The sequence below is a fragment of the Zeugodacus cucurbitae genome, chromosome 6, assembly GCF_028554725.1.
Source record: "Zeugodacus cucurbitae isolate PBARC_wt_2022May chromosome 6, idZeuCucr1.2, whole genome shotgun sequence".
Classification (NCBI taxonomy): Eukaryota; Metazoa; Arthropoda; class Insecta; order Diptera; family Tephritidae; genus Zeugodacus; species Zeugodacus cucurbitae.
Window position 1 is genome coordinate 69,228,483 of NC_071671.1, and position 18,816 is coordinate 69,247,298.

The 18,816-nt window shown below is 39.2% G+C and overlaps 3 protein-coding genes across 3 annotated transcripts; 2 read left to right on the forward strand and 1 right to left on the reverse strand.

Moving 5' to 3' along the window:
• Positions 1-251: 251 nt before the first annotated feature.
• On the forward strand, positions 252-2,848 carry Ptpn7_0 (acetylcholinesterase). The gene is made up of 5 exons (XM_011197946.3): positions 252-516; positions 582-719; positions 784-1,001; positions 1,066-1,192; positions 1,262-2,848. The coding sequence occupies exons 1-5, from the start codon at positions 451-453 to the stop codon at positions 2,450-2,452; spliced, it is 1,740 nt and encodes a 579-aa protein (XP_011196248.1). The 5' UTR covers positions 252-450; the 3' UTR covers positions 2,453-2,848.
• LOC105221191 (uncharacterized) lies at positions 2,540-10,896 on the reverse strand. Its single transcript, XM_011197947.3, has 3 exons — positions 10,553-10,896; positions 5,765-9,457; positions 2,540-5,709 (listed from the first exon to the last, which is right to left on the reverse strand). The coding sequence occupies exons 2-3, from the start codon at positions 9,326-9,328 to the stop codon at positions 4,288-4,290; spliced, it is 4,986 nt and encodes a 1,661-aa protein (XP_011196249.1). The 5' UTR covers positions 9,329-9,457; positions 10,553-10,896; the 3' UTR covers positions 2,540-4,287.
• A 260-nt stretch (positions 10,897-11,156) lies between these two features.
• LOC105221192 (zinc finger FYVE domain-containing protein 9) lies at positions 11,157-17,837 on the forward strand. The gene is made up of 10 exons (XM_011197949.3): positions 11,157-11,314; positions 11,904-13,002; positions 13,119-14,913; positions 14,980-15,282; positions 15,348-15,856; positions 15,920-16,193; positions 16,324-16,570; positions 16,638-16,758; positions 16,821-16,997; positions 17,058-17,837. The coding sequence occupies exons 2-10, from the start codon at positions 11,935-11,937 to the stop codon at positions 17,208-17,210; spliced, it is 4,647 nt and encodes a 1,548-aa protein (XP_011196251.1). The 5' UTR covers positions 11,157-11,314; positions 11,904-11,934; the 3' UTR covers positions 17,211-17,837.
• Positions 17,838-18,816: the final 979 nt, after the last annotated feature.

Sequence of the window (18,816 nt, forward strand, 5' to 3'; positions counted from 1 at the left end):
GCCAGATATGAAAATTATATTATTAGTAAAGACTTCAATAATTGTTGTTGGATCATAAAATATAAAAATTATTCATCGTAAGTGAATAAATTAATAAACATTATATTAATTAGTTATCCCTCGTAATTTTTAAGCATATATTTGAATAATACTCGTTTTGGTCGTATTTTCAAAATATGTCTTCCCAAATGAAATAGTGACCCACTAAGAAATTTTTTGTGAATATAAAGTTTATGACTATACCTAGCGGGTTCATTTTGCTGTTATCAGTGTCAGATAATTCATCGGGTGAAACAAGCGTGGGAAAAGCAGTGATCTATATTTATTTATAATAGATAACAAATATTAAATAAATCAGGTTTTATTAAACTGCACTGCCTTAGCACTTGGCAAGTGTTCGTTGTATTGTTAAAAGTTTGCCACTGTAACTTGCTTTGTGGTCATTTCGCGATGCTATCGAGATTTTCGCGAATCTGCCAACCGCGACAGAGTGTTCTAAGATACTTCAGCTTAATGGTACATTGTAATTGTTGTAAAATGATTTATATACTCTAAGATTATAATCTTTGTTATATCAACAGCCATCATCACGGGTCAAAGTACAAGTGCGTCAAGGTGTTGTCGAGGGTCGAGAAGGTCGTTTACCAAATGGGGAGCCATACCATAGCTTTCAGGGCGTACCATATGCAGTGCCACCATTCGGAGAACTACGATTCAGAGTAAATAAAGGATTAACTAAAAAGTTTGTGTGTCTAACATAACTCTTATCCAAACATATTTCAGTCTCCTGTGCCACTGGAATCTTTTGAAACCCCTATTTTAGATTGTACACGCGAAAGAGGTCCTTGTCACCAGCGAGAACCCTTGACAGACAATATATTGGGTTCAGAGGACTGTCTCCACCTAAATGTATATGCGCCAACTAAACCTTCCACTACTGGCCCGCTTCCAGTTATGGTGTGGATACACGGCGGAGGGTTCTTCTTTGGTTCTAGCAATGGGTACGTACATTTTTCGAATCACAATAACAGTGATATTCTATTCCACTATTTATTACTATTTTAGCACGTTGCCGTTAAGTTTAATTTCCGAAGATGTTATTGTAGTGACATTAAATTATCGTTTAGGCGCATGGGGATTTTTGTGCCTTCCAGAAGAAGGTATCTGGGGGAATGCTGGCTTAAAGGATCAGGTATATATTTAATATATTGGATTAAAATGCAATTTTATCTAATAAATTCCACCATACAACCATTTATAGCGTCTGGCTTTGCAATGGGTGCACGATAATATTGCTCAATTTAATGGTGATCCAAATAATGTTACCTTATTCGGAGAAAGCGCGGGAGCTGCGTCAGTTCATTTACATACATTAGCTTCCCACGCACACAAACTATTTCACAAGGCTATCATGCAAAGTGGATCTGCCAATATGGAGTGGGTATTCCAAAATGATCCAGCGCGAAGAGTTCGCCGTTTCTGTGAATTGCTCGGCTGCCAATCGCGAGACACGCGAGTTATGCTTAACTTCTTACAGTCAAATGATACAGTGAAACCAAGGCAAGTGCTTAGTAACACGTTGCCTGTACTATCGTCAGATGAACGTCGCCGCGGATTGCCTTTCACCTTTCATCCAGTTATTGAAGACGCGAGTAGTACAGATAGCTTCATTAGCACACCTGTTTTGGAACTTTTGCAACGTAAAGAGACACAGGCCATGCCCATGATAATGGGTTACAACTCGGCTGAGGGCATTCTCCTGCTGATAAATGCGGTGCGCAAAATGGAAGAAATAAATAACGACCTGGCACGTTTTGTGCCACGAAATATACCACTCGCTACTGATCATCCAGATATTCAATTTCTGGCACAAAAAATGCGCGATTTCTATTTTAATGGTCACGAAATCACACATGAGCGTTTAGATGCCATGACGAACTTGCTGTCAGACTATCACTTTATGGTTGATTTGCAGCTGGCTGTGAAATATCAAATGAAATATAAAACGGGCTCACCGCTCTATTTTTACCGTTACGATTATACAGGTGGTCGTGATCTATTTAAAAGACAATTGCAGTTGGAATATATACCTGGCGCCTGTCATGCTGACGAATTGCATTACCTATTCCAAACGCCCGGTATTAATCCAATGAAATTCGCAGAGAAGGATAGACGTCATATTAAACGTCTGAGTGCCATGTGGACTAACTTTGCCTGCCATGGTAACCCTACTCCAGCAGGAAATGAAATCACAAAAGATTTGGGCTGTGTGTGGACCCCCGTTAATAGAGTGAATAGTGAAGATGAGGAAGACCGCAGCATGGATTGTTTGCTTATTGATGAAGAATGTAGAATGGATCGTGATCCAGATAAAGATCGCATGGAATTCTGGAAAGAAATTTATCGAAACTATCCACCATTGGATTACTCACGACTGAGTGCTAAACTATGAGATTACATTAAATTTAGATTAATTAATGGTAATTTATAGCTCAAATTAATAAGCAATCTATAGATTTTAATTTAAAATAATTTTGAGATTAATTCAATTACTGTTATGTACATACGCGTCTTCTCAATTGTCATTAGGAATGGTTTATTAAATGTATCTAGCAAATTAAATAATATATGTTGATTAAAAGAAATTGGTCTCGAAGGGAATTTGGATTATGAGTATATAGAGCAGCTAGGTTACGTTCATGGAAGACTAAATTAATTAGTTATACTTACCGACCTAAATAAGTGTAAATAATATGTATATTTGACTTAAGCAATGATTGTTTAGCTTTTAAAAATGTAAATAAAGAAGAAATTTGTGCATACTTTTGTACTTTTAAACGATCATGTACATATATTTTCTAATTAAATATTTATTCATTTATTTGACTAGTCCATTCGCTTAGACACTATTTAAAAAAAATCTTTTTGCTTATAAAATACAAATTATCGAAACTTAATTTATTGTTTAGGGGAAATAATCGATTTCTTATGAAACAATTAACCTAGAAATTTTGCTGCCGAGGTGTACAATTTAGTGTAACGGACGTTTAAAAATCGTCATGTGAAAAGTAATTGGAGCACAAAAAAGTGTATATAACTTACAGCTACATTTTTTAAATTTAATTCCATATATTTTAAATAATTATATATATTATTTTAATTTAAATTTTATGTGTATCATTCTGTATTTGGCTTTGATTGATTTACTACATATTATTTCAAATAGAATTTAATTGCAGTAATTCATTTAAAATTATTTTTTGGAGTCATCGTCGTGTTTCGAATTGCATCGCAACGAGTCGAATTGGATTGTATTTATATTTTAAAGCGTATAAACCAAACGCGTACAAAAACCTATATTTTACAACATACACATACACGAATACATATATACATACATATGCAAATTGAAAATTGCAAAAATTATTATTCACTAGTTTCGAGTTTCATTTATCTACTATGCGTACAATTCATACATACATACATTTATACTAACAACAATTACATTTAATAATATTAGAAATTTTCTTGTTCAATTTTTTATTTTTTTTTTTTGTTTTTGTTGTTATGGTTTGTTACCCTACGCTTTCCAGACATTCCAAGTGATCCGCGCGCCCACATTTTCACGTACATTTGCGTAAAAGCAAACAAAATTAGTCGCATCAATGTGCTGCAGTTAAGCCGATTCTCTAAAGTGAATGTTGAAGATATCTATTCTTTAAACTATGCTTAAAATACTTGCAATTTCTAATTTATATAAACGGATTTATAAACTCTTTTGATTTTCAAATCGGGTTTTGGTGTTTAGACACAGCTTTCAAGCAAGCTTCATTATATGTCAAACTAAAAACGTTATTTACAAAAAAAAATAATATTAAAAAACTTAATATTTTTAAATTGAATTCTTCTCGCTTCAGAAGATTGCTTTTCGGACTGTTGCAATTTCGCTTCTCACGCACATATCGCACCTAACTGGTTTCGAACTAATTCATTTGATTAAATCAACGAACTGAAAACTTATTTAAAGTAATAATCGAAGAATGAGCTTACATGTAGTAAAAATAAATATTAGAACGAAAAACTATAAAACTCCGTCTTCAACAGAGCTGCACTCGCGTATCAAAACTAATAATTAATTAATTACGTTAAGTGCATTTGCTAACAGTCAACAGCTGTAGCATGCTATTCGATACTCGTTTGAGCTAATTACTTACTACGTAAAGTTAAACCTGCTATACCTCTGCAAAGTTATTGCTAAACATTATTTTGTATCTTACGATTTTGAGCTTAGAAACGCTTCAACGCAAATGTACGCTTCAAATATAGACAGATAGCGCGATGTATTAATTCATACTGCTCTGAGTTTTGCACCATACCACCGCGTTGCAGACGTAGGTTGCAGACAATGCCCAGCAAATCGACAAAAATGTCGGGGATTTTCGGCAGCTCGTTTATAGCTGGCAGTGGCCAAGGTAATGTTTCCGCATCAGTTGTTAATTCCTCCCCCTCACCTTTTGTATGCTTGTCTTCATCTTCGTCACTTTGTTGCTGCTTTCTACGTCGCAGTATGTAGTTGATGTAGTAGAGTGTATTGCGTGTGAAACTGCTTTCTGTGTCGATTGCCCCGTTCTGGATTGTAATAGCGCGCTGCGCTTCAGTTACGTACCGGGCAGGCAATACGAAATCAACAGGGCTGAGTAGCGTTTGTGCGACAAGCTCGCCGCCAGCGCCAGCGCTGATTTCCTGCTTTTTGCGAGCCTCTGCCGCCATTGTAGTTAACGAATAGGCGAATGATTGTCGTAGCTGGCGTACAGCATTTAAAATGGCTGTCAGACACCCAGTACGTCCGATGCCCGCAGAGCAGTGTATGACTGGCAGTGGCTGCATGGCATTGAATATATCCTGTTGATACAAATCTACTGATTGCACCGCAATGTGCGTAGCATGTGTTGACTGCGGTGGAAGCACCGAAATAACGTCGTCATCGTCATCGTCGTCAATTTCGAATGAATCAAACTCAGACTCACATTTGCCCAGATTAAGTATATGCAAACAAATGTCAAGCAGCGTATTGATGTCGCGCGGCGAGCGGTGATCGGGCCAATCGGGATACCAATAATGGTAACAGTACAAACGATTGATTAGCAAGATAGTGTTGCGCTGGCCAGCATTAGACTGCTCGGTATTTGTGCCGATATTGATGCAATACAAAATGACCAGTTTACGTATCGAGAATCCGTTCTTACGTACGATGCCAATGTTTTTGATAACGAAGTAATTGCCACGCGTCGGTGGGAGCAACGGTTGCAGTTCCTCGCTAACCTCGGCCTGGTAGTATTCGATACCAATGTGGGGTTCAGGCTCTGTATCAGCCAAATTTAGCGGCGGGGGTGTGCTTTCGTTTGGCAACAAATAAGCGTTGAAAAAGTCCACTGCGGCTGCAGTTGGTGTAACAACCTCTTGCCAGCTGGTCGTTATGAATATTTCGTTCAGTTCAATGGGAAAATAGACGGCACATTTTTGTCTATTATTTTCGGCGAAATTCGTGAGCATTATGACTTTTTGATAATATTGTATCGTGCCCGCCTTATTATCGGTGGTTTGAAAATATCGACGAGTATTCTGGTATACCATTAGCCAGAATTCGAATATCGTGTTCGGCAAGGGCCCCTGAGTGGCCACATAACATTTGGATGTGTAGTCCGGACCCTGCGTGATAAAAACTTTAATAATATGGAAACAAGTATAAATTGCAGAAACTAACCTTTATGTAATTTGCATTGATATATGGAACTTCGTCGGATATGTGTAGTTGCCGTGATATGTGTTCGGCTAGGTCAGCATGTTCTTCCCGAATATCTTCGGCCAATTCAGCAAGCTGTTTGCCCTCCTTCTCGAGCAAGACGCGCGAGTTTTCATTTGGTAAAATTGTTTTGTAGCGATTCTTGGCCTGTGAGCCGAATACCATCGGCTTCTCTTGATGATTCAATGGCAGATCCCAAAATTCCTTATGCAAATCGCAGAAGATGCGCTTTTGCTCATCATCGTCTAGTTGCACCGTTGTGAGAACCGACTGCACAGCTGTCAAATAGCGCTCAGCTACTTCGCAGTCTTCGGAAGTAGTAACTCTTATGCCCGGCGGTGTCTCAGCCTCTTTATTGGCGCGTACACTTAACATTGGTACAGCTTGTTCGGCTAAGCTTTTGTTATGTGACGCGTAGCTGTTGTCGAAAATGTAATTCAGCTTAATTAAATCAAGTTGGTTGAGTGTATTTGAAGCATTCTGCAGCATCTGTATATTGGCCAAGTAGATTTTGAACTCTTCACTGGTACTCTGCGGGGACAATGGGCGCGTCATAATGTTTCGCACACCAGTACATGAACACACAGTGCTGTCCTGAAAATTGAAGCTATCACGTCGCACCTCGCCCAGCTGTTGCTGGCTGCCAGAACCAGCGCCACTCACACCGTTAACGCCACAATCCAACGACATGCTGGCGCTTGGTTTAAGATCCGATACTGAACCAAAACAAACTTGCTTAGCGTTTCGTCGGTGAGCTTGATTCAAATCTGCAAAGGGTGTGGAGCCACGATTCAGACTTTCGCTACTGAAGAAACGCCTATGTGGTGTGGGTGGTGCGCAACAGGAAGGCTTCGAATGCAATGCGCTCATATCGGATTCCTCAGCACATGTGTCTCCCAAGAAGAGACTACTGCTAGCGTGCACTTGTCTTTCCGTGCCAATTCCCCCAAATGAACTGCCCATGTTCAGTGTAAGACTCTGATTGGAGCCGCGTCTTTCCAAAAGCCCACGCTTTGTCATAGCATTACTGGTGGTGTTCTGAGTTGGCGTGATAAATGAAGTGGTACGTGTAACCTTGTTCAGCGAATGTTGACTGGCGTAGGAGTTGAGATTTCCACATGAAGCTGCTGTTAGACTAGTTAGTGTAAGACTTTGATTGGAGCCGCGTCGTCGGAAAAGACTCTGTTTGGCACCTTGTGTCGGAGTAGCGTGAGCATGTGGCTGATTAATAATAGGCGCACCGCTCAAATCTATATTGCAACTTGATTTCGAATTTAGGTTTGTCGTGGAGTTACTAACAGCGGGGCCAAGACTATAGTTCGATACACTTAAGCCGCTGCGGCAATTACCAAGTAAATTACTGCACGAACCGTGCAGATTCAGCGTTAGACTGTGGTTGGAGCCACGACGCTGCAACAAATTAGTTGAGGAAGCTGATGATATCGGTTTGGGACGTATCGCAGCACTTGGCAACTCCATGGACTTTTGTTTATGCGGCTGGTGCGCGCTAGATGCATTCGTCGTTGTAGAAAATTCGACCAATGTTAGGAATTCGGGAAGAGTTTTTAAATTCGTATTTGATGCGTGTAGCATGGCGTTGTGCTTGTGTATTCCACGATGTGGTGTGAGAGCCAACGTTGCCGCTCCAGGCGCATAAGGCGCTGGCAGGAGAGTATTATTATTACCTGTCCTTGCTCCATTGTCGGTCTCTTCCTGCAGTACGACCACGGTATCGGTATCGACTTGCGGATGTTCGGATAACTCAGATTCTCTTGCATTGGTAGCATAAGCATCGGCAGAGTTGCGGTTGCGATGATAGGCCGCCAACCATTCGGTAGACGTATTGCTGCTCGCGCTACCACCTCCGGGTAATCGACGACGTGGTGTTCGAGGAAAACTACTACCACTCAGTGGTGTTTTTAATGAAGACGTAGTGCTACTTGGACATAGAGATTGAGTTTGAAGATGAGCATGTGCAGCAATCATACCATCGCCCAGTAGTGCCAATTGTGACAATGAAGTGGAACGATTGCTAGCAGCCGCCGAAGGTAGTCGCAAAGTGCGGTCACCAGTCACTCGCTCAAAACGTGCGCCACTCACACTACGTGGCATAAATTGTTGTATCGGAAGATAGCCACGCCTAAGCGTTTGCGAGTCAATCTCATCACAACTCGCATGCGAATTGTTTCGTCCGCCAGATGAAACTATAATGGTTAGTTCAGAATCCTTTGCTGCTGAATCAAGTGACAGTGCTTTCTCCTTGGTGCTTTTAATAGTGGGTGTTTTCGGCTTTGACGAAGGTGATGGAGAAGTCGGTACGGTGCCGCTTGTTCCCATCATAGTACAGGGCACATCAGTAATTTTTATAGTCAAATTATTTTTATTCTTGCGATTTTTCTTACTATCTGCTGCAGTTGAAGATATTGCACTGGGCTTTGTGGACGTTGTTGTTGTCGATGTCTCAGTTTGCTGCTGCTCTTGACAATTACTATTGAAACTTGTGTTTGAATTACTATTAGAGGAAACTGATTTTTGGCGTTCTTTGCTGGTGCAATTGCTCCGCTGTCTGCTGTTTCGAGTTTGTTGATTGTCACACACACAAGCGGAGGTATCCTCAGTTGATAGATCAGCGCTAGTTTGCTCATGCACCACTTGATCAATCTCTGGGAATTTAAAGTAGTTGCCATTTTTATATCCCGCCGAACTAATGAGACCAAGTGGAGAACCAGTCAAATTCAGATTATTTAACGATGCCAACAACTTTGGGGAACAGGGCAGTCGAGTGCTACTGCTGCTGCCACCAGCTGAATTAATATCGAGTATCTTTGGTGAAACGGTATCAGTTTCCAATAGGGCAATAGGGGAACTATTGCCACTATTTGAACGTAGGTGCGGATCTCTCCTCTCCGTCATTGTCATTCCGGATCTATACAAAGGTTTAGCATTCTCTTTATCTGCCATTGCGGTCACGCATTCCGTACTGCTATCCATTGAAGCTGACACCGCGTTTTTTATTAAAAGCTGCTGTGGTGAACATGATCTTCTTTCGTATAGAGAGAATCGCCTTAATTTCCGCGACACTACCGGTGATGTACTGCTGGATAACTGTTGCCTAGCTCCTGCCAAAGAACGTGACGTAGCGGTATGAGTTGGCGTAGGAGTTTTTCTTTGTAAAACAATTTCGGTTTGTTCGACCGCTGGAGGAGACGAACAATGCAACTCAACTATATCATCCATATGTTCCAATTTTGTGGGCGACGGAAACTCGAAGGTACCATGGATAAATTCCAAAGGCGTGTAATAGGGCGTGCTCTTGTTGCTACTAATATCATCATAATCCGTGGCCGCATCGGCAATAGGTGGTGTATATTCAAATAAGTTTCCCCGTGGCTGCTCTGAAGGAACTGGTGTCGCGCAATTGCTATTACTACTCATTTTCACAGCAGAAATAGAAGCTCCATGTTGATGTTTATGTTGCTGCTGCAATGTTGTCGTTGGTTGATTGTTGTTTTTACAATTTTCCATATTACAAGTTACAGGATATTACAATTTTCTTTGTTCATGTGATGGTTGTTGCGCCTCACTACTTGTTAAAGACTCCAGATATCTTTGGCACTAAACGTGTACGAATGTTAAACGGTTTAGAGTTTGCCGCTGTAAAAAGGTAAGAGAACTTTAGTAGGAATTTAGTGCAACCAAAGGAAAAATTGGAAATATAATAATTTAAAAATAAGCAATGAGCCGATGTATAAAATACCGTTTATGAATGCTCATCGTTTCTTGAATGGAAGAAACACCCTTTTATTCTTTAAGTTATTTGATTAGCAATTCAAACATTAGAATTCAAAAATAAAATAAAATAATTATTCAAGGCTAAAAACATTCAATCGAAAAACCAAATAAACATACACATTTAGCATTTATACACAGGTTTATTAACAAAACGTAAAAAAATGTTTGTTATCATTAAAAATTGTTGTTTTGATTTTGATTTTTTCGGTGGATTTGAAATTGTTTCCCAATGAGGAAAGATTCTCTATGACGCAGCATGTACATCTTCGATGGATATATGATTCAAGTAAACTTTTAACAGTATATGTATCTGGTTCTCCATGTTTAGGGACCACCATTATATTTGTACCAATTCAATTTTTATTTCATTTGGATATTCATTGTAGAAATTCGATGAAATTGCACAAACAACAACACTGTATTTTTGTTGTTCAAATTGGCGCTCTGGGGTGTCTGCTTTGAAGCTAAACACGCAAAAATAATGTACTATAAGAATGCTGCAACAACAAATCACCCACAGATTTCATAGGTATTGCTCTGTTTATATAAATATTAGCCTAGTTACCTTCAAAGCGGAACCGCAGTAGAGGCATAAAAGCTAATGACCAGCAAACAGCATCTTGTGCAGTGTACCGGAAGGACTTTCACCAACCACAATTAACCATCACATATACGTACATATGCATATACCTAATCTATTATTATTTATTTCTATTTTTATGTGGGGGAGGTGAGGGAGAAATGTGTACGTTATTGCTCCATACAGTACTACAACTTCTTTTTCGTTCAGATTTTATTTCTATTTTCGCATTTTCTATTTCTGTTTAGGTATATATTTTCTGTGTTGCTTTCTACGTTTTACATTTAAGCTAAGCCACATCTGCACTTGCATACTGTCTATCGATTGTTTTGTATGTCTTAAATTGGAAACGTATTTCTATATTTAAGATTTTATACCCATTATTTGATTTAATCCAGGCGCTTCATATGCAGGACAATTGGGTTCCATGTTGCAGTTAATCGAAAATACATTTGGAGATCTCAGATTGTTGCACTTGTCTATACGGGACCCTTCACATTTCCTCTATGTTTATGTTGGTTAATTTAATTACAAGAGTCAAAACGTCGTGGAGTGAATAATACATTAATTGCATAAATTAACACTAGAAAAAACTGCTTGATTAGTCTGGATTTATGAATTTTTTCTTATTTTTGAATGGCGTACTGAAAAACAGCAGGAGCGAAAAATCACTAATATACACAATAGTGAACTAAATTTCGGGTGCACAGAGTATCTAGATACAAATTGAGAGTTGCCAAATTTGGAAACTAAATGTATCTATAACTTGACAGTTCTGTCAATTGAAATTAGAACGGTTCTAAGCTGATTAACCGAATCAATACCGTTTACAATTGTGTAATGGGTAGATCGACGAATAAATAAGCAATAATTTGAGGGATAAATAACAAAACCACTTTACTATTACAGTTCTTTAATTTTGCATTTAACTATTAAAATAAATTATTAGAAAAATTTTAAAGCTAATCTATTTAATTTAATTGCATTATTCCATACTATTTTTAAGTATTTTAATTTGCAACCCCGATCTTTATCTGCAGATACAAGTGCACTTTTTTGTTTAATATCATTCAGATTTAGAAATTAATTTGCTACGCGAAATTCATCAGCTGAAAGTAAATCTTTTTAAAATTTGAAGGGTATGTAAACGCCAATAAGAATCCTTATAAGATTCATTTCGTTACAAAGGTGAAACAAATCCGTCCACTATAAAGTGAAAGCTTCGCTGGAGGATTGAAGAAATTGTATAAAGACCTGTGCAATGTTTGATAATTTCCACAGCTGAGTGTATTGGAAAAATTGTAAATAATAGAAAAACGGCGAAAAGATGATTCATCAAGAAAGGAATCGCGCAGCAATAATAGAAAAGCTATCCGCAGCGAATGTTTTTTTCCTACCGTCTAAATTGCATTCTGATCACGGGTTTGAAAAGGCTAATCCAATATGACTTTGTTTACATACGTAGATACCTATAGGTTGGAATAGGTGTTTAATTTCCTATGCCTACATCGAAGAGGCGGGTTGGCTACTAAACCGAATGATAAATTTATAGTTACTTTTAAGTTTTCTAGCTGGGTTATATATTTCTATGTATAAACAAATGCATGTGTAAATAGTTTAGAAAACTGATTAACATCTTTTATAACTTTGAAATTAACAAATTTTCAACTTCAAATAATTTGTTTTTTATTATTCGCCAAAAGTTTTCTCACCATGTATATTCCACAGGTTAAATGGCAACAGCGACCTTAACATTGAAATGGATCTAGTGGATATAGACCAAGTTTTGGACAATTTGGAATTGCGGGAGGCCGCAGATGAACACAATAGGACTAAATCCGCTGAGATTACGACGATAGCACAAAATGCTGCCGAATCGTCTAACCATTTATCTAAAGGGGATAATGGAAGTGCAGTGGTTAATTTAAATACCTCTACTCAAAAAAGTGGATTTGTAGGTGTCTCCCAGGTGTTTAACAGTTTAGACGACTATCAAAAAAATGTAGAATCACTGGAAACTGCACCGGCACAGCGGTATGATGAAGAGTGTCGTCTGATATCAGACGTAGCAACGCCGAAACCATCCGTAGAAAACATTTCAAATGAAAATGAGTTGGCGGATGCAGCGGTTTCGGACACTATAGAGTCAGAACAATTGAAAGAAAATACATTAAATAATGATATGGTTGTGAAAACAATAGATGCGCGAAGTGATAGTAGCATAGAATTGGCGCATAACAAAGTGTACGTAGTTGATGCAGAAGATGAAGAAGAAGCAAGTGACGACATACACAAATTTACTGAAGATAGTAGACATATTCGTAGAATCGGTTATGAAGAAAACGAAGTGACTGATAACAGCCCACTTTCGTCAGACTCTTTGACAACTTCATCATCATCGACATTCTCGTCAGGTCCATCTCCTGGCATTGTTTCTACAACTGACGAGCACTCAGCGCCACTAACCCCAGACGAAGAATGCGCAAATGGAGAACGAGATGCGTTATTGCCTGTACAACCAATTGTTACTGAGCCAGATGATGATGACGATGACGATGAGGAGGCAGGTGTAATGACAGATGAAGAGGTAGTAGATGATGGAAAGGAAAGTGATTTGATTAGTGCACAGCAAGCTGAAAGTACCGGCGGCATAGAGGATATAGCTGTAGGTTTGTCATCCATATCATTGACAACCGGAAATTCTCAACTTAATTTACCTTCTGTCTCTTCGGTATTGCAAAACGTATTGGAGGATTTGTCAGAAACTACGAATAACTCGCTAGTAAGCCAGAAGCGTAAAGAAGCGGCAAATGTTCAAAATACGGAAGTGAGTTGCGAAATTTTATTTTCAAGTTAAAATAAAAAATATTTTATTTTTATTATCTATTTTATTAATAATGCATATTATTAGATATGTTAAATATATTTCATTTATGATTATAGTTTGCCGCACAGGGTTCCGATGATTTTCAAAAAACTGAATCTGCAGTTCAAGAAGCTGATAACAAAAATGAAAACAAGCAAATCGAATGTGATGTTCCGCCACCTAAACCGCAACCAATAAAAGCGCTGCAGCAACCTATTACCTTTGGTTCAACCATGGACGAAATCTCCGATACAGAACTGGATAGCATGTTACAGGAGATGGACATCGATGATGTCAGCGACGGTGATGCTGTGCCTAAGCTAAATGCTTCAACTGATTGCAACTCGTCTTCTCAGGCTCAGCCAACAACTATGATTACAGAAGCGGTCGAAAATGTGGAGGCATTAACCCCAGCAATGTCAACAACGAAAACTGACGAAACAAGTCACGAATCTGAAATCAATGTTGCTGGTAAAACCAGCATAATAGGGAATAATGGTGCTGAGGTGGCTGTGGGATGTGCCAGTAGTGATTGTCTTAACGCGGACAGTTTTTCACAGGCATCAACTGTTGAGTTTTCTGAATTACGCGCGCATTCTATAGCTGCAGGGCAAGTTGATGCAAGTATGGCGCCATCATCCAATTCCGTTGCATCGTCGTACACTGGTTCCGAGTGTTCCTTAGAGGGAGGCGTTATTGGCGGCGAACGAATCAGTGACGAAGAAGTTACAACAGCTACTGTGGATTATATAGTTAAAACATCTGTGGAAACGACAGACGATGAAAGTGGCAGCACAGATGAGAGTGCTTACGGCGAAGGTACTGTCCAACGACCACAGCGTCCAACTTCACTTAATTTGCCTATAATGCAATCAAACTTATATGAGAATGCGGGGCAAACGCCACCGGGAACACAAACAACGCAAAATACAACGCTGCACATAGACAATACTAATCAGAATGCACTAAACATCAGGGATATGAATTCAACACCAATCGCTTCCCCAGAAGATGAAATCGGGGCCATTAACGAAGTTGCCGAGGCCACAGGTTATAGTGATCCATACGCGAATCTCGGTAAAGTGCCTCCAATTTGGGTGCCGGATAATATGGCCTCAGGTTGCATGCAGTGTCACGCCAAATTCACCATGATTAAACGGCGACACCACTGTCGTGCTTGTGGCAAAGTACTTTGCTCCGTTTGCTGCTCCCAAAAATTCAAGTTGGAGTTTCTCAGCAGCACCGCCGAATCACGCGTTTGTTTGCAGTGCTTTCTTATACTTACCCAAAGGCAACAGGGTGGCGGCGTTATTGGTAGTGAGGTTAACCCTGGCGTCGACAATGACGTTACGTCAACAGCAGCTATAAATACCAATGTAACGTCTAGTCAAACAGATGTTCAGGTGCGTTCACCCAATCCGAATAATCCGATGGAGTACTGTTCCACCATACCACCATACCGACAGGTGAATGCACAGAACGTGCAGCCGCCATCTGTCATTGTGCCAGTGGGTGTGCTCAAAAAGGAAGGTAGCTATTCTTCGAATTCATCGAACGGTGGCGGTGATGGCGGCAAAAAGGGACGCAAGCGAAAAAGCGTTATGTTCAGTGATGGCATAGCACCCGGCAGCGACTTGGCTAGCATGGAACATCAGTGGGCAGATGCTAAACATGCGCGTCGTGGCGCTCATCAGCAGGGTGATAAATCAAGAAGCAGCAGCGGCGCAGTAAATAAACCACCCACACCTGTGCGCACGCAACCCAGCAACAGTGATGCAACAACAATTGGTTTAGTGGCATCATTGTTTCGCGGCTCCATACCACCAATGGCTGCGGCAGCAACAATGGCAGCTGTGCAAGACGACGATAAAGGTGAGTATGAAACGCTAAATATACAGTTAGAACTTGAGCTTACATGCTTTTCACCTTTCACCATAGAATCAACGAAATCAGTAACAAATAAAACGAAAACCTCCAGTAACAACAGTAAGGTAGCTGAGGCGACTGCAGTTTCACGACCTAAACGTTTGCCACCTTCCGGCAGCGATGAAAATGGCTGCTTCATTCCACCGGGAGACAACAACACTTTGCCACCAATTTATGTGCGCAAAGACGAAAGCAACTGTGATTTCGACTTCAAGGAAGTGCAGAACAATCCGGAGCTTGTGACACGGCTGCGTAATGAAACGCTGAGATTTGCATTGGAAAAGAACTTCTTTGTAGACGTGAAAATATTAAATCGTAAGTACAAATAGTTACACACTTGCCAAATTGAGCGAGAAAATGTTCACGTTTCCCACCTGCAGTCAAATGTTGCATGAACCGCACCGTCATCAATTTCACCACATGTGGTATGCACCATGTCGGCAATGATGAGCTCATTATTCTATTGGAATTCGAAGCGCAAACGTCTAATTCGGTGAACAGTAAAGACGCTACTGCGGCGCCATTACCAAAGGACATCTTCATTCATCTATATGAGATCTATCGTGATGCCGAGCTAGGCAATCCCATCGCCGAGCTGTCATATACCAGCCCCAGAGCGAGTAATTTTCTGGGAACGCGTGACTATGGTGGCTTCATCTTCATACGCGCCACATTTCAGTGTTTGCAAGATGTATTAGTGCCGGAGCAGCCCTTCCTGATCGGCATACTCATACATCGGTATGAAGTGCCTTGGGCCAAGGTGTTTCCATTACGCTTAATGTTGCGATTGGGCGCGCAATATCGCTACTATCCCTGCCCGCACATCTCCATACGTAATCGAGAATCGGTTTATGCCGAAATAGCCCAGACTATAATCAATTTCCTAGCGGTGAGTAAGATGGTCATGTGTTGATTTTTTATGGGTTATGAAATGTGCGATTAACTGTTTTAGGACTTCCGCAATTATTCATACACATTGCCTTGCATTAAGGGCATGTACATACATATGGAGGATAGACAGACGACGGTAATGATACCACGCAATAGACAGGAGGACGTCATTAAGGCAATTAAAAATGCCAGCGATCATATATTAGCGTTCGGTGGCAATTTCTCAAAAACTGCGGACGGACATCTGGTGTGCATGCAAAACGTTAATGACATGGGCACCGAAATGTATGCATATTCAACACAAGCCATCAACATACAAGGGCAGCCACGCAAAGGTGAGTCGTTGCGAAGTGAATGCTCGCATTTATATTTCAATATAAAGCGTGTCATTTAAGGTTATGTTGAATTCGCATTTTGTATTAAATTTTACTAATTTTGTATAAATTTGTTTTTATGTGTAAAAAGTCACTGGCGCTAGTTTCTTCGTGCTGAACGAGTCGCTAAAAAGTACGAGCGGCCTCTCCGGCAAATGTAGCATTGTCGAAGATGGTTTGATGGTGCAAATATTGCCCAGTAAAATGGAGGAAATACGAAATTCGCTACAAAATCAAAAGGATGTGGAAATAATATGCGGTCCGGTGGACGCCGATGACCAGCAAACCGAGGTTGTGAGCATCAAATGGGTGGAGAACGATACGGACTTTAATGTTGGGTAAATTACTGAAAACTACAATAAAACACAAGCATTAAATGTATACATGTGAATTGCTAATTTCCAGCGTCAAATCACCCATTGATGAGAAATCAATGGAGGGCATTTCCAGTATGCGTGTGCACGATAGCTTTAACTATGCGAACGCTAACTACGCTATACGGCTGACAGATATTTACATACTTAAAGTGAGTAGTTACGATTTTCTAATTAGTTTTTAATAAAAAAATATTGAAACAATTCGGTGCAGTACGACGAGTGGTACACGTCTGCGCAGTCTGCCTTGGCAGCCACTTCTATGGACATCACGCGTATGGCTGGACAGATAGCGCGCAGTGCATGCGTGGCTTTGGTGCCGTTTCTTGATCTGCTCGTCGCAAGTGGCAGCCGCAAGTTGGCTTTGCGTGCAACACTTCATCAGGAGAATGTAAGTGCTTAAGATACTGGAAAATCGCTCACATACTCATTTACTATAAATTCTTTGCAGGTCTGCTATGAGGCTGGCACACGCGGCAACAAGCTCCCTCCGCTTTATATGAACGCTTTGGACGACAATTTAATACCGACATTGCATGGCGAATCGTCCGGCATTGAGGATGCAATAATCTTAGAGTTAGTTTTTTACATTTTAAACTGTTAGTCTATTCTATGCTAAGCGGTGTATTTGATAAGTGCGACAGTATTGCAAACAGTGGACAGGAGCGCAATCTTACGCTGTATTACTATAAACTGAATTATAAAGTTAGCGTTAAAGCTTGAAAAAGCATAACAACCATAAATTAGTGAGATTGGAAATTAGGCCAAAACAACGTTATTACTTTACTCCAAACTATGGCTTAGCTACATATGTGCAAACAATATACGACTGGCAACTAACGATAAAAAATACGAGTATTGGCAATATTATGGAATGTAGTTAAACAAATATTATCTTTTGAACAGAGCTGCGACATTTTAATGTTGGGTTTGACATATATTATGAGTTCATTTTTATAAATAAGGCTGCTTTTAAAGCTAAATTTGTTGGTATAGGGCGTCACACATACACATGTATGTACATATATATATATGAAATATACGTAGTTAAGCTGATTATAGATCTTTTCTGTGTAATTTGTTTTAGTGTAAAGTATATAACATGTAACTAAACGAATTTTATCTTCATTTTATTTGAAATTTTAATTTCTTCACGACAAAATTTTACGAGAAATAAAGTACCTATCTTATTAGCAACTATATAAACAAACTATATTAGTATGAAAACAAATGCGTGTTTTTTCATTTGTAGTTTTAGGCAAATATAAATAACAATCCATCGTGCATTGAGAAATTTATCTCTTTGAATAGTTATATAGCTGTCTAAGTCGTTTGTGTCGAGTCCACAAAGATCCAACTGTCGTTCTTTCCTTTCACAAGTCATTTCGAACACCAATTAAAGCCAAGTCCACACAAGACCTTCCAAAACAGTTACATATGTTAATGTAGGGTATCGATCAACATCGTTCGGAACTTTTCGAAGATCCTTTTTTATGTCAAACGGAAGACTTTTAAGGATATGTGTGATAATTTTAAATTTGGTAGCCTCTTTGAAACTAAGGTATTACATTAACCGGTGCCTACCGGAAAGTTCTCTTAGTCCTATAATTGATCGTTAACTCATTTTCAGATTGAACAGACCGATAATCAGCGCATTCCTTTTTTCTCTTCATTTTGGAGCAAAGCTTTATAGCTCTCTTCTCTTTTCTGCTCTCCGTGACTAACCTCGGCGCAAATTTTCTTTATGCTCCGTTGCTGTATTTCTTATTAGTAAACTTTATTAAAAATCTCATGAATCTCATCAACTGGAGACATAAAATACTACAACAAAAAAAAAAAACATATTTTTTTAAATAAACTTTATTTCACATTTTCCTCCATCCAATACAATATTTGCCATAAAAAATGCTTACACATAAATACAAACTATTAAATTTTCAGCGATTGCAGCATTGTTCATATGTACAACATAAATTACAATGTTCACATTTCACTCACCAGTGTGTGTGTTGTATGCATGTGAAAAAGTACAAAAAAAACTACAATCATTAATTTAAATTAGATAATTGACTATAAAAAGCGAATTATGTTAAAAAAATAACAAAACACAAATTGTTTGTGGACTTTTTATAGCTAAATGGAAGTACCGGTTCCTGGATTACTTTAAGTTGTTGCTTTACAATTGTCGGAAAGATGAAGTTAACGAAATG